At 43.9% G+C, this 14,998-nt stretch overlaps 2 protein-coding genes across 10 annotated transcripts; both read left to right on the forward strand.

Moving 5' to 3' along the window:
• Nucleotides 1–450: 450 nt before the first annotated feature.
• Nucleotides 451–13,424, forward strand: LOC139061536 (serine/threonine-protein kinase LMTK2-like). Of its 6 annotated transcripts, none has more exons than XM_015963565.3 (5): nucleotides 451–590; nucleotides 1,748–1,855; nucleotides 1,968–2,115; nucleotides 2,184–2,277; nucleotides 4,854–5,259. In XM_015963565.3, the coding sequence occupies exons 2-5, from the start codon at nucleotides 1,809–1,811 to the stop codon at nucleotides 5,036–5,038; spliced, it is 474 nt and encodes a 157-aa protein (XP_015819051.2). In that variant the 5' UTR covers nucleotides 451–590; nucleotides 1,748–1,808; the 3' UTR covers nucleotides 5,039–5,259. The 6 variants fall into 6 exon arrangements, with proteins under 6 accessions (XP_015819051.2, XP_070401634.1, XP_070401633.1 ...); XM_070545533.1 differs by lacking the exon at nucleotides 451–590 and adding an exon at nucleotides 887–1,016; XM_070545532.1 differs by lacking the exon at nucleotides 451–590 and having other exon boundaries at nucleotides 1,680–1,855.
• On the forward strand, nucleotides 13,370–14,752 carry bhlha15 (basic helix-loop-helix family, member a15). Of its 4 annotated transcripts, none has more exons than XM_070545527.1 (3): nucleotides 13,370–13,510; nucleotides 13,749–13,790; nucleotides 13,877–14,752. In XM_070545527.1, exon 3 carries the CDS (start codon nucleotides 13,900–13,902, stop codon nucleotides 14,464–14,466), a length of 567 nt encoding a protein of 188 aa, XP_070401628.1. In that variant the 5' UTR covers nucleotides 13,370–13,510; nucleotides 13,749–13,790; nucleotides 13,877–13,899; the 3' UTR covers nucleotides 14,467–14,752. The 4 variants fall into 4 exon arrangements, with proteins under 4 accessions (XP_070401628.1, XP_070401626.1, XP_070401627.1 ...); XM_070545528.1 differs by having other exon boundaries at nucleotides 13,402–13,510; nucleotides 13,755–13,790; XM_070545525.1 differs by lacking the exon at nucleotides 13,749–13,790 and having other exon boundaries at nucleotides 13,373–13,510.
• Nucleotides 14,753–14,998: the final 246 nt, after the last annotated feature.

Below are 14,998 nucleotides of genomic sequence, written 5' to 3' on the forward strand. Positions count from 1 at the left end.
AAGAGCGATGTGTTAGCTAACCTTTTCTGCAGCAGGATGATGGTCCCAACACGTTTTGCGATATATGTGCTTTGAACACTTAGACTCAATAGGTTTCATCATTTCCTTTAGAACGGTTGTGTTCGGTGTTCCCTTTAAAATGAGACACCGTGTTACATTAGAGTTTATTGATCACATCCTGCTCTCTGCTTCAGGAAGGCCAGAAATCATCCTGGTGATGAGCTGTATACACGAGCTCTTTGTCCTTTCTTCGACCCCCTCTCTTCTTTCACAGCCCATCATCCCTCCTTTCATCCCAGGACCATTTCTGTCTCTCCTCTCCCCACGTTTCAGTCGCATCTCTCTTTTCTTCATCGTATTGTTCAGTGAAAACAGGAGAAAGCACGGATGCCAGGAAAGAAACCTGCTGGTTTTTCTTACAACTGATAAAGAAGAGCTGTGCTGCAACACGTTTTGCTTTGTCATGATGCAGTGATATTTCTGAAGCAGTTCTCTTTTCACAGAGTTACGGAGGTCCATGGATGGAGCCGGGATGGTGGTGTCAGTGGAAGGGTTGAAGTGGCTCTCTGAGGACTATGCTGTTTCTACAGGTATCACTTACAGACTTATTGTGCTTTTTGTTTAAAGACACTGAAGATGAAGGATGAGTCTTCATCTGTTTGGACCTCAGTGTTTTTTATGCCCATGCCATTTGGAAACGTCCATCTTTTTTCTGAGTCCCTCCAGCTGTTACACAGTGAGGTGTTAATTTACCCAAACAGGACAGATTACAGGCTTACGGCCTACTGTGTGTGTGTGTGTGTGTGTGTGTGTGTGTGTGTGTGTGTGTGTGTGTGTGCGTGTGTGTGTGTGTCCTTTTACATCCTTTACGTCACAACTGCTGTGAGTCAGCTTGTTTCTTCCTTTCCTGAGTCACTTGTCCTGCGGTTGCCAGGTTACAGCAGAGCGGTAAAAGTTTCCTATTGCGTCTTTGTCTCCGCAGATGGACAAGCTCCGATATTTATTCAAGCTCAGGAGTGAGTGGACGAGCGTGTGCATGGGGGTGTTTGTGTGCACTGTTTTGTTAATAATGGGCAACAACTGCTAAAGCTAGTCTAGAGCTAACTGTGATTAGCAGACTTTGAGAGATTTGTGGACGTCGTGTTCAAGAGACCAGTCCACACCTGCCTGTGGACATGTGGACAACCTCAGACATCAGACCTCTTTATCACCAGGATTCAGTCTGTTTTTTTTCCTTGAAACTTGAGACACATTCAGTAGTTTTCCATTGGGCTAAGTTATGTTTTTTTCACCTTCTCTGTCCTTGTGTGACCTGGACAGGCGTCCTCCTCGGTGACTCCACCAAGGAGGTAGCCATCACGATACACTCCCCCACCAAAAGAAAAAGGTGGTCTCAGAACCTTTTAGGCCAAAAGCATCTCATTGAGAGTTCTGGGATACAAAAATAATGTATTTTTAATAAAAACTAGAGCTTAACAATAAACCAAAAGAGATGTAGGAAAGAGGATATACATTTACAAGAAAAGCATAAAATTCCCCAGATGTGATGGGTTTTCTAGTGTTTTTTACTCTATTCTGAGCAGCAACAACATCTGGGTCACCTGTTATTCAGCATCGTCTATGAAATGTGTTTTCTAGTTAACATCAATGAGGATTTAAAACATTCTGACTTCCTCCTGTAAAGCCTTGGTGAATATCTCCAGGTCAGATGAAACCAGATCACTGTTTTATGTCCTCTTTATCCCAGATTTCCCAAATCAGATTACTTGGACGTGACAAGTTTCTCATTTTCTGACGGAACAACTTGAATGTGGACACCTAAAGAGGACACAATCCTGATGGAAGACTTGGACAGGTGCTTTGTTGTTTGGGATGATTGTAGAAAAACACTTCTCAATACTAGTTTTGGACTGGAGAACATCCACCATGTTTCTTCCAAAACACTTTCCCTATATTATCCCAAACAGTTCTGGAAATGCAGAGAGAGAAAATGTAACCAGCCTCAGTGGTTATCTGAAACCTGGCCAGAACAAACCTTGCAGCAGGGACCTGAATGCAAAACTGAAGAAGAGCGTGTCGTTTGAGGAGGATGTCACCGTCTACCTGTTTGATCAGGTACCAAACTCCCATTTAGATTTCCTCTTCATATAAACTGTCACAACTGATATTCAGCTGCTTTGTAGGAGAAGCCCACCTTGAAGCTGCTCTCAGATTCCTGCACATCTCTGCAAAACAACTTCTCCTGCAACCAGCTCGCCGTCACATCAGAAGACTCTGGTATGGCATTCCTATTTTCATTCAAACGTTTTATTCCAATAAAAGGTATAAGCTGCATGTTTACTTAGAATACAAATACTGCTAAAGTACACTGAACAAAATATAAATGCAACACTTTTGTTTTTGCTCCCATTTTTCATGAGCTGAACTCAAACATCTGAAACTTTTTCTACATGCACTAAAGACCCATGACTCTCAAATACTGGTCTAAAATCTGTCAAAATGTGTGTTAGTGAGCACTTTTCCTTTACCAACATAATCCATCCCAACTCACAGGTGTGGCATATCAAGGGGCTGATTAGACAGCATGTATAATGTACAGGTGGGCTTTAAACTGCCCACAATAAAAGGCCACCCTGACATGTGCAGTTTGATCAAACAGCACAAAGCCACTGACGTAGCAACCTTTGAGGAAGCGTGCAGTTGTCATGCTGACTGCAGGAATGTCTACCAGAGCTGTTGTTTGTGACATTAATGTTCATTTCTCTACCATAAGCCGTTTCAGAGAATTTGGCAAATATACTTTTACTGAAACTCGTTTTTGAGTTTTTTTAAATCTTTTTAACATTTTAAAGGAGAAACCATTAATGCTAAACTATGAAAAATAATATACAGCATATTATGCATATTACATCTCATTTCACCAGACATAGATAAAACATGCCACAGCTTAAAGGTTAGAAGTTTAGAAAAGCACACATTTCTGTAAAACAGTAGCTTGTAAATTATTTAAATCTTCATTATAAAAATATTGAACGAAGATAACATGTCATTTCAGAACATGTAGAATTTAGATAAATGAGCTGTTTTGAAGTGAAAACAGAGGGAAGTCCATTCAATTCAATTCAAGTTTATTTACATAGCGCCAAATTATGACAAGAGTCGTCTCAGGGGACTTCACATAGTAAACATTCCAATACAGGTCAGTTCATTAAGCCAATCAGAAAAAAGTTTCCTATATAAGAAACCCAGCAAATTGCATCAAGTCACTGACTAGTGTCAGTGACTTTACAGCAATCCTCATACTAAGCAAGCATTTAGCGACGGTGGAGAGGAAAACTCCCTTTTAACAGGAAGAAACCTCCAGAGGATCCTGGCTCAGTATAAGCAGCCACTCACCACGACTCACTGGGGATCGAGAAGATAGAGCAGAGACACACACACACACACACACACCATATATACCAAGTAGTGTTTCTATGGTTACATTGTGATTTCTTAGTAAATATTCTATTTGGTGAGAGATAAACTTTGTTGTATTTATTCTAGTGAATCTATAATTAAATGGGTAAACTAGTAGTAGCACATTCAATGTCAAAGAAAGTAAAATGTTATTATCAGGAGAGGGAGAATGTTTAAATGGTTAGCAGCAGTGTTCAAGACGATGACCCCCTCCATGAGGCCACCACAGCTCAGCAGAACATCATTGTAGCGTCTTCAAAGTTGTCCACAGTTCCACAGTTGTACGGAAAAAAGATTTCATGTTCTGTGGAGCAAAATGTCTTAAAGTTGACATATTAAGTTAAACTCATGTGTTGCCATGTGGGTCTCTACAGCCTCTATAAACGCCCCAAACATGAAAATAATCTTTTGATTTGTTTTCTGTCAGTGTTTGTTTTTAGGAATTATGTGCCTAGAAAAGGCTTTTTCAGAAAGTTCTCATTTGTGATGTCACAGTCAGGGGATTAAGCATAGAAACACCTCTCAAATGCAAGAGAGAGTTGCTGCTGGAGGAGCAGAGGTTCTACTCAAAGCCCCTCCCAGATATCAGAACTTCTCAGCTTATAGCAGTACGAGTGGGGGATGGGTGGGCATGGCCAGCTACAGCGTGTTTTCTTAAAGTGACAGAGCCCTGAAATGGCTCATTCTGGAAGGTACTAAAAGTGTCATGAATAAAACTGCTGAAATTGCTCTAAACAAGAGGGCTTCTGTTCAAAGTGCTTCATGAACATGTTTGTATCGACCATAGAGCTATTGTAACTTCAGAAAAAAAGTCGTTATGTGTCCTTTTTAAAAATACAACTTTACCAAATGAATGAGGCAAATATGATGTACATCCCTCACTATTTGGTTGTGACTGGATTGACTTTTAGTATTCAAATTGCATTACTAGTTATTATGTGAATACTAATTGATGATGAAATTACCATTTTAGTCCCTAAACTTTGAACTTGAAAAAATAAAGTCATTAAACCAAAAAAATAAACAAACTAATCTAAAAACCGTCATTTTCAAATTAAAGGTCAAACACTGTTGTTATTATTGAACTGAATTATCATAGGAAAATGCAAAGAACTGTTTTCCTGACTCTAATCTGGGCTTTTAAGAGTAGAATCAGCCCGTTTAGTTATGCTATCACAGTCTGCTCTCATTACACAGCTAAGCTAACCTTTTGTATGCATAAACCTGCTACCTAAAACAACATTGTGTGCACTATAAAGAAAAAGGTCCTGCCCTGAAGCAGCACATGTGATCAGAACTGATCTCTATTTTTCCAAACTGGGGTTGTTCATAGAGCTACCTGCGGGTAAGGTGTGTTTTGTTCAGGACATATGCTGTGTGGATGTTTTCTGCAGATCTGCAGTGGGATGATGATTTCTCAGTTCTGGAGAAAAGCTGCTGTTTCCATTTTGGACGACTCTCTCACTCCCTCACCCTACCAACGCAGAGCTGGACCTCACCGTCCCGGCCACAACGCTCTTCTCTCTCCCAAACCTGCCTGTTCCTCACCCATGTCACCGAGTCAGACCTTGAGCTGTGAGATAAGGGTGAGTGAGCTTTTTTTGACACAGTGGTGGTCAGACCAGCCTCTCTATCTTGACATCTGCCTTCAGCCAAAGGCCAGCTCACTGTCACCATGGCCTAACGTGACATCCATGCTTGTTTTTCTTTCAGACAGCCAGCCTTGCTCTAATGGAAAAACTAAGTATTCGCCCAGATCTCATTCTCTTCACCGTCTCCCCACCTCCCTCCTCGTTTATGAGTCAGGGGTTTTAACAGCTGGCTTCCTCTCTACCCGCTCCCAACAGATTCAGTGTGCTCATGACATCACAGCATTCAGCTTTTACAGGCATGACATGATCTCTGTGTGTGTGTGTGTGTGTGTGTGTGTGTGTGTGTGTGTGTGTGTGTGTGTGTGTGTGTGTGTGTGTGTGTGTGTGTGTGTGTGTGTGTGTCATGATCTACTGTAATGTAATCAAGGAGCCAGTTGCACAACAGAACCGCTACTTTTCCAGCTGCAAACCAAACCAGACTGCATCAAACCCAAACACCTCCCTGGTTTCTGAAAGTTTTATTTGCTTTAATTTACATCAAATTTGGTGATTCTGTGACTTCCTTTCTTATGGGTACAATTCCAGCCAAGGCCCAGCTCTCCTCGTTTATCAGCTGCTGTGACAAAATAAACAGCACAAGCTTCAGGGGCCGGTGCAATCAGAAACCGAGCAAACTGAAAAGTTAAAGATAAAGTTTCCAACAGAGCAGCATCTGCAACGTTTGGCTGATAAGATACAGAGTGTACCTGAGGAGGGGAAGGAAACCTGGCAGGGCCAGCCGGCCGTCACCAGAAAACACTCATGTTTCCACCTCTTCAGAAAACACGACCTTCTCACAGGCAAGGTCAACCTAGATCAAAGTCTTTACCCCAAATGACAACTTGGAATGGGTCCTGCAACAGGAATGTGTAAACACATCTAGGCTCCCACAGTATAAGCACACACACACACACACACACACACACACACACACACACACACACACACACACACACACACACACACACACACACACAAGTGAAAACATCACGTCAAAATCCCTAATTGGAGCGGATTGCCTTTAGGAACTTGGATTGCCACCGCTGTACATTGACACATTGTCGATTTAATAAGTTAAAACTTCTTGAAGAAATTAGACACTTTATTTTAAAAACCCGCAAACAGATCAAGGACTTACCTTTAATAAAAACTAAATAAAATGCCTGAATTCTGCTGCATGAACTTTAATAAAAATTCTAAAGAGAATCTAGATTAAAAGAAATGTTAAAACTTTTGCCAGTGGCTCATTAGGGTTACCACAGCAACACACAATTTAAGGGTTCCCTACAGTTGTAGGTTCATGGGACAATGGAGTGGTACAACTAGGGCAGGGATGGGCAATCCCGGTCCTCAAGGGCCACTATCCAGCAGGTTTTAGTCATTTACCTGCTCCAGCACACCGGATTACTGGATGAATCACCTGTTCAGCAGCTCATCAGGCTCTGCAGCAACTTGTCAATCACCAGTAGATTCAAACCAGGTGTGATGAGGCAGAGAAACAACTTCAACCTGCTGGATGGCGGCCCTCGATGACCAGGATTTCCCACCCCTGGACTAGGGTCACTGAGGAACAGAAAATAACATTTCTTGTAATAATCAAAATAAACACCAGAGTGCAGTTGTTTGTATTATTTGTACACAGACATGAGAAGATGCCAGCAATTACCGCACTGGTATGATGCAATGGTTCATGTTTAGATTTAATGCGGGTCCAACTGGTGATCGAAATGCTCTCCTGAAATCGCCAGCCCCGTTCCCCGACCCCATGATTGAACCTGAGCATTAGGTAACCACTATCTAGGTCTTACTCTCAGCCCTCTTCTCTCCCCATGAGCCTGAGATCAGTGGACTCAGTGTTCTCCTTCAAAAAGAAGCTAAAAGCTCATCTGTTCAAGCTGGCTTTTGTGTGACCTTCATCCCCAGCCTTGTTCTGCTCTCCCCACCAATTCTGCCTTCCCCAGGATTCACCGATTTCCCTCTTTCTTATTTACTCTCTCTGTTTTTCTTTGCATTTTTTTTAATGACAATTGTCTATTTTGGCTTATTTTAGACATGTTTTTGATACTTTTTTGACATCTTTTTTGTATTTAAAATTTGTTGTTTTTGTGAAGCGCCTCGTGATTTTTTTCTTGAAAAGATCGTTTTCTCTTTCTCTCTTTCTTTCTTTCTTTCTTTCTTTCTTTCTTTCTTTACTTCTGTCTTCATGAGAAAGAAAGAAAGAAAGAAAGAAAGAAAGAAAGAAAGAAAGAAAGAAAGAAAGAAAGAAAGAAAGAAAGAAAGAAAGAAAGAAAGAAAGAAAGAAAGAAAGAAAGAAAGAAAGAAAGAAAGAAAGAAAGAAAGAAAAAGTCAGCTTCAAAGAGATGGTCACTGTGCAAAATGTTTTAGTCTTATTAAAACAAAAAACTAAAACACGGGTGACAGGAGTGCCTACATTGTTTCATGTGGGGGATATACAAGTTTAAAACACCCTTTTGAGTATTTAATAGAAAGTCCGGATGTTTATGTTTATGTATTTAGCAGACACTTTTGTCCAAAGCGACTTACAAGTGATAATCGGCATGTTGCCCTTGAGGCTAACAACAAAAATAACAACAACAACTTGACATCAATCATGGAGAGTAGGGAACAAGGAGTGGACGGTAGACGGGGGACGGGTGCAGGGAGGGTGCTAGTTTAGAAGATGCTCTCTGAAGAGCAGGGTCTTCAGGAGTTTCTTGAAAATTGAAAAGGAAACTCCTGTTCTGGTAGTGCTTGGAAGTTCATTCCACATTTGTGGAACGATGCATGAGAAGAGTCTGGATTGTCCTGAGCGTGGTGTAGGCACTGCTAGCCGACGATCCTGTGATGACCGGAGCGGCCGGGCCGAGACGTAAGCCTTTGCAAGAGGATTCAGGTAGATCTGAGATGGTACAGCTCCCATCTACCTGAATCCTCTTGCAAAGGCTTACGTCTCGGCCCGGCCGCTCCGGTCATCACAGGATCGTCGGCTAGCAGTGCCTACACCACGCTCAGGACAATCCAGACTCTTCTCATGCATCGTTCCACAAATGTGGAATGAACTTCCAAGCACTACCAGAACAGGAGTTTCCTTTTCAATTTTCAAGAAACTCCTGAAGACCCTGCTCTTCAGAGAGCATCTTCTTAACTAGCACCCTCCCTCCTCTCTACCGTCCACTCCTTGTTCCCTACTCTCCATGACTGATGTCAAGTTGTTGTTATTGTTGTTGTTGTTGATGGGAGCCGTATTATCTCGGACTTTGTATGCTTGTGTTAGCAATTTGAATTTGATGCGTGCTGCTAGCGGTAGCCAGTGGAGCTCAGTGAACAGAGAGGTGACGTGCTCTTTTTGGCTGATTGAAGACCAGACGCGCCGCTGCATTCTGGATCATTTGAAGAGGTCTCACAGTACAGCCTGGAAGACCAGTTAGAAGGGCATTGCAGTAATCGAGGCGGGAGATGACAGTAGATTGCACCAGGAGCTGGGTGGCATGTTGTGGTAGGTATGGTCTGATCTTTTGTATGTTATACAGCGTAAAGCGGCATGAACGAGCAACAGAGGCAACATGATCTTTAAAGGTCAGGTGTTCATCAATCACAACACCCAGATTTCGAACTGCCTTTGAAGGAGCCAGAGATAGGAAGTCATTTTGGATTGAGATATTGTGCTGTATGGATGGTTTTGGTGGGATGACAAGTAGTTCAGTTTTAGAGAGGTTGGGTTAGAGATGGGGGGATTTCATCCATTTTGATATGTCAGAGAGACAGTTTGAAATTCGTGCAGAGACAGTGTGGTCGTCCGGTGGAAATGACAGATAGAGCTGGGTGTTGTCTGCATAGCAGTGGTAGGAGAAGCCATGTGATCGAATGATCTCACCCAGTGTGGTTGTGTATATGGCAAAGAGAAGAGGTCCTAGTACAGAGCCCTGGGGAACTCCTGTGGCAAGATGGTGCACGGTAGAGGATTGTCCAAGCCAAGATACACTGAATGATCGTCCTGTGAGGTACGATTCAAACCAGGCGTGTGCTTTCTCTGTGATGCCCATGCTGAGAGTGTGGACAAAAGGAAGCCATGGTTGACAGTGTCAAATGCTGCCGATAAGTCGAGCAGGATAAGCACTGAGGACTTGCCTGTCGCTCTAGCTTCTTTTAAGGATTCAGTCACTGCTAACAGAGCAGTTTCACTGGAGTGGCCCTTTTTGAACCCAGACTGGTAAGGGTCAAGCAGACAGTTTTGTGAGAGGTATTCTGTGATCTGCTTGAAAGCCACCCTTTCAATGATTTTGGACAGAAAAGGGAGGAGAGAGATAGGTCTGTAGTTCTCCACATGATTTGGAGGAAGAGATGTTTTTTTAAGCAGCGGTTTAACCTGAGCATGCGAGAGGTGGGAAATGTACCGGATGTCAGTGAAACGTTGATCACATGTGTGACTGCTGCGGCTACGGTAGGACTCTCAGAAAAATAGTTTCTGAGAGTCAGTAGAGCTGAAAATTTTGTCAGTGTGGAAAGCTTTCTTTGAATCAGTGATGCTGGCAGAGAATGAGGACAGTAATTGATGAAATTTCAATTGATCACCAGGATCTTTTGTTTTGGTCATTTCCGTTCCGCAGCTCTAAGATTGGTGCATAGAGACCGGAGGGTATCATTTAGCCAAGGGTGCGACTGAGAGGATCTAGCAGGTCTAGTGGCTAAAGGGCACACGTTGTTAAGACAAGAGCAGAGTGTGGAGCAGAGTGACTCTGTGGCTTCATTCACTTCATAAGCAGAAAATGTGCTGGGAGATGGAAGAGTGGAGGAGACAAGAGAGGAGAAGCGGTTGGGTGCCAGATTGCGGAGGTTGTGGCGGAATGAGACCATTGGGGAGGAAGCAGTGGACCTCCCTTGTAGAGTCGTGCTGAAATGGATGAAGTAATGATCGGAAAGATGCAGCGGTGTGACAGAGATTGTGTCTATGGCAGTTTCTGGTGAAAAATGAGGTCAAGTGCTTTTCCAGCTTTGTGAGTTGGAGGACTTTGTACTAGTTTTAAATCAAATGATGACATTAGTGACAGGAAGCCTGATGAGCTGGGATTGTCCAGGTGAATATTCATGTCTCCAAAGACCATTGTGGGACAGTCGTGCTCAGTAATGGAAGAGAGCAGGGTGTCGAGTTCATCAAGAAAGTCTCCGAGTTGACCTGGTTGGCAATATATGACAACCAAAAAGAATTTTTTCAGTACAGTTACCTGGATGGCATGGTATTCAAAGGAGTTGTATTTAGTGATGGGTAGCAACTGACTGTATATCCATTTGTTGGACATTAACATGCCCGTTCCACCACCTCGGCCAGATGCACGAGAAGTGTGGGAGAAAGTGTGGTTAATTGAGAGAGCAGATGAGGTAGCATTGTCACATGGTTTGATCCAGGTCTCAGTGAGGACCAGTGCATCGAGTGACAGGTGGTTTGCATATGCGGTAATGAAGTCAGCTTTGTTTACAGCTGATTGGCAGTTCCACTGTCCCATAGACAGGTGGGTGTCTTCGCGGGGAGTTGGTTTTAGCGAGCGGAGGTTTTGAAGGTTGTGAAAGTGGTTTGCTGTGTGTGACTTTCCTCTGAAGCCACTGATCACAGGTATAGGATAATGGCACATTTTGCAAGGTGTCGTTGGAGCAGCGTCTGGGTCAAGTTTGTTTGCTCTGTGTACCTGCTCTGTGGACACGCGCAGGTAGACACGTAAGTCTTTACCCCGGAGTGTCTTCACACCGGAGGGGCTGAGACACAAGGGCTGACGCTTCAGTTATGCCACCATACATATGCTGTGCTACTAGTTGGAAACAGGTGTTCATGCAGCAGCTGATTGCAATTGTTGAGACCTAGAGCACCTGATGAGTGTTTTCAGGGAGGGGAGAAACAGCTCGTTCATAGCCCCTGATTGCACTTATTGTTTTCAGCGGTCCCAAACCGGAGCTACTTGACAACAGGATTACCCACAGATGAGTTTCCTTCTCTTTCCCAATGGAAGATAGTGCAAGGTCCAATGGGAGTCAATGGGAATTTGGGGGTAAGCAATATGGACTCTACAGAGAAAGCCATAAGTGTGATGGCAGAGAGAGACCCACCAGGAGAAATAAGACATTAATGCCCACGTTTCGATGTATAAACTGCAGGAAGTGTAGCACTTATGATAGTAAATAGAGTTTAACTACAAAAGTCTTATGCGGTCAGCGTTACATGATACATGACATCATCAAACTAAGTTTGGGGATAAATCTTCAAAAATCAAAAGCTATGAAAAAAGAAACATCAAAACACTGACAAAATGATTTTTTTTGGACTGGGAATGATGTCTCTGTTTAAAGTCTACCAGAGTCTTACTCCACCCACATTTCCTGTTTGCAAAATGTGCCACATGAATGCGGGAGGGCGGGTCTGCGGCAGCGAGTGCCTGCTAATCCCTTACACCCCCACCCTATGGACACTGGCCAGGTGGACACTCACTTCCTCTTTTGGAAAAAACTCTCTTTTCAATGCAGGCCACGAAGTAGTCCAGTAGCAACAAAGCCAGGTCACCATCAGTTCTGAGCTTGTAGCCTCCTTCAGCTCCCTCAATCTAGAGTAGCCACGCCGGTGCTCACTTTGGCTCCGCCCTGATGCCAACATAAAAAGCAAACGTCTTCCTTTTCTTCTTCTTGTGTTTTTTAATGAAAATCTGTGCTAACTGCTAGCATTACAGCTAACAGCTGTAAAGCAGACAAGGAGCGCCCCTACCTGCTCCACAAAACTGTTTAGTATAGTAACTGGCCAGCAGAGGGCTGCAGAGTGGTGTCAGATATGAAACTGGTCAACTTAACAATCACAAAGACCAATGTTACAGCTCTATTGTAAAAAGTATAAAAAAACCTGTCTATTGTTACTTGAATTTAGTCCAGAAAAACGTCCATATCAGTAACAATATGGACATAAACATGTTTGAAAGTTCCACTTTACACTAGACTAGAAATACAGCCAGAGGCACGGCTGAATTAAAGCCTGGAGTCGTGACCATTGTTGTTTTATTTGGCGCTGTTTGCTGTTAGATGGGCGGGTCTGTCTGATACCACACTCAGAGACTATAGACTCACGTAGGGTGGAGTCTCACCAATCTAAAAGCTTAGCCCCACCCTAAAACAAAGAATTCCATCTTAACTGATGATTCTTAATTTGTTGAATTTTCTGTTTTGAGCATGGATTTACATTCATTTTTTGTACTTCCCAACATTAAAGATGAACAGTGTTATGTGACATTCGCTCAGTCTACCTCCACAAACCAGCACCTCCCAGTTTGTGTTATCTCCAGCAGCAGCAGCAGCAGCAGGTAATAATCCCAACAGTCAACAGCTGCCAGCAGGCGAAACAGACAGAACGGGATTAAAGCAGATCACACGTTTAAGTCAGATAATTAGTGACAGCTATGACCAATGTTCTACCACGTTGTCTCATGTGTCTGTTTGGTTTTCTGCTGGTGCTTCAGTTTGCACTGCTCTCCTGTTACAGAAGTGCAGACAGTTTGAGAAGCTTGTTTGTTTGGCAATAAGTAAATAGAAGACTTGGCTTGAATAAGATCTGCTTCTGTGCTGTCAGTTGTAGCCTGGTGTCTGCAGAACCGACGTGGTCTAGCTAGCCTTGCTGCTTAGCAGATGAGGAAAATGGCCCATTGGACCAGATGCGTGTTTACTGGGATGCATATAGATGCTATAGATAATATAGTTTAGGATAAAGATGATCATATCTTTTTAACATTTGTCTTTTCTTTAAAATAATCCATTTAAAAATCATTAAAAGTACTTGTCAAGAATGAAAGAATATATTCTGCAGAAGTTTTTCTGAATCTATGGCCACTCAGCAGCATGTCTGGTGGCTGATTAGCTGTGGTGGACATTAAAAGTAAAAACATTCCAGCAGTAGCAAACCCACATAGAACCACGAGATCTTCTTTAAACGTGTTGGTAAGTAATTAATGGTTAATAAAAGCTTTTAGCTACTTGTTTGATTTTTCAGCTATTTTAACGATTAGATGCCAGCTTTAGATGCATGGTTGACATTGCATTTAGGTCAGATGGCTTTTGTTGTGTTTCTGACCTGCACAACCAAATTAACTTAAAAAAAGAAAACCTGCACATTTCTCACATATCCAGCCCAGACAGTCCTGTCTGTCCTGTCCTGATGGTGTTTGTTGTTTTTATTCTAGCAGCAGCCTGTCGGGATGCTTCGTGGCTGCGCTGCTCACTGATTGGCTGAGCAGAGCGACGTGTACATCAGTCAGTCCGCTGCAGGTAGAACACATGTGGCAGTCCTCAGCCTGCAGGGTGACGCTCCGCTGTTCCTCTCCAGTCTGTCATGACCGGACGCGTTTTTCTATAAAAGTGTTCAGAAGGAGGACCACCTGGCTGTTTCACTTCTCTAGGTGAGTCAATTAAGATCGACCATCCTGTTTTTCCTTCTTGGCACTGCATGGTCACTTTATGAATGATCTTCAGGTCTGCCACAGATCCACCGTTAATGAGATTACGACTGAGGCTATGAAAATGTGATCTCGATGCAAAACCATTTAGTATTTGCATGTTTGATAGTGTAGACTAAAAGTTGTGATGATAGCGTCCCCCTGCGCTCTGCGAGTCTAACCTTGGATTTTATCTGAGGAGCGTCAGGATAAGAGCGACACCATCCTGGAGTTTTCTCACAAGGTTAGAGGCAGAGCTGACCCAAAAGGGCCCTTCTGTTACTGTTTGACAGGGAGAACCACGTGGCCTTACATGTGACGCTGTTGCAGGGTTGAAGCTGTGACGCGGCGGGATGAAGTCCAAAGGGAAGGCTGTGAGATCCAGGAGAACCTGGTCTGACCCGGAGCCAGAACAAGAACCCGACACGGAGCCGGGCTCCAGCGAGCAGGAGGGCTCCGAGGCCTCGGTACGGATCGGAGGCTCCTGGAGAGGCTCCCTGAGGAGCGCAGACCACGGGAGGCGGCAGGGCGGAGTGGGCAGCGGCCGGCGGCGCAGGCAGCAGCGCGGCTCCGGCTCCAAAGAGCGCAGCGTCCGGCGCCTGGAGAGCAACGAGCGCGAGCGCCAGCGCATGCACAAACTCAACAACGCATTCCAGGCGCTGCGGGAGGCCATCCCGCATGTCAGGACGGACCGGAAGCTGTCCAAGATCGAGACTCTGACTCTGGCTAAGAATTACATCAAAGCTCTGACCAGCATCGTCCTGGACATGTCGGGGACCTGCCTGCCATCCGGAGGGGGCCCCTCCGGGGCCAGCGCTGCCAGGCTGCTGCAGTGCTACCAGCAGCACCTGGAGGAGGAGGGGGAGGACGACCTCACCCAGTACCTCACCCACATGGAGAGCTTCAGCCAGGACAGCTAACACAGAGAAAGGAGACAGTGAGACAGGGTCCTGGAGGGGCCACCTCCTAAAGACAGCAGATTTAAAGACTGCAGGGACACGAGTGGACCAAGGGCTTGTCTTTTTAGGTCCCATGTGCTGAGCTGAGGAAGTTCAGAATGTGTGTGTTTAGCTTGCTGGAGGAAGTCATGTTGATGGTCATGCTGACACAGACTCAGGTGTGTTATCTGCAAGACGTTTTGCTACTAAATATAAAAAAGAACATAAACTATTCGAAGAGTCGTCAATAAAGACATTTATTTATTGATGTTGACTGTTTTGGTTTGTTGTGTGAGAGCATCCACGTTGCACATGCAATCATATTAAAGTGACAGTTTGATCATTTTTCTACAGATAACACCCAGTATCTGTACACCAGTGCCTGACAAGTTATAATACTCCAACAATAAACTCATGCTCCAGTCACAAACACTGCAGCATCCACAATTCATTTCTGACACAATAATAAAAATAAAACGTTTTTTTTCCTGCTCAGTCATCATCTGACCAACGG

Source organism: Nothobranchius furzeri, chromosome 16 (genome assembly GCF_043380555.1).
Source record: "Nothobranchius furzeri strain GRZ-AD chromosome 16, NfurGRZ-RIMD1, whole genome shotgun sequence".
Lineage (NCBI taxonomy): Eukaryota > Metazoa > Chordata > Actinopteri > Cyprinodontiformes > Nothobranchiidae > Nothobranchius > Nothobranchius furzeri.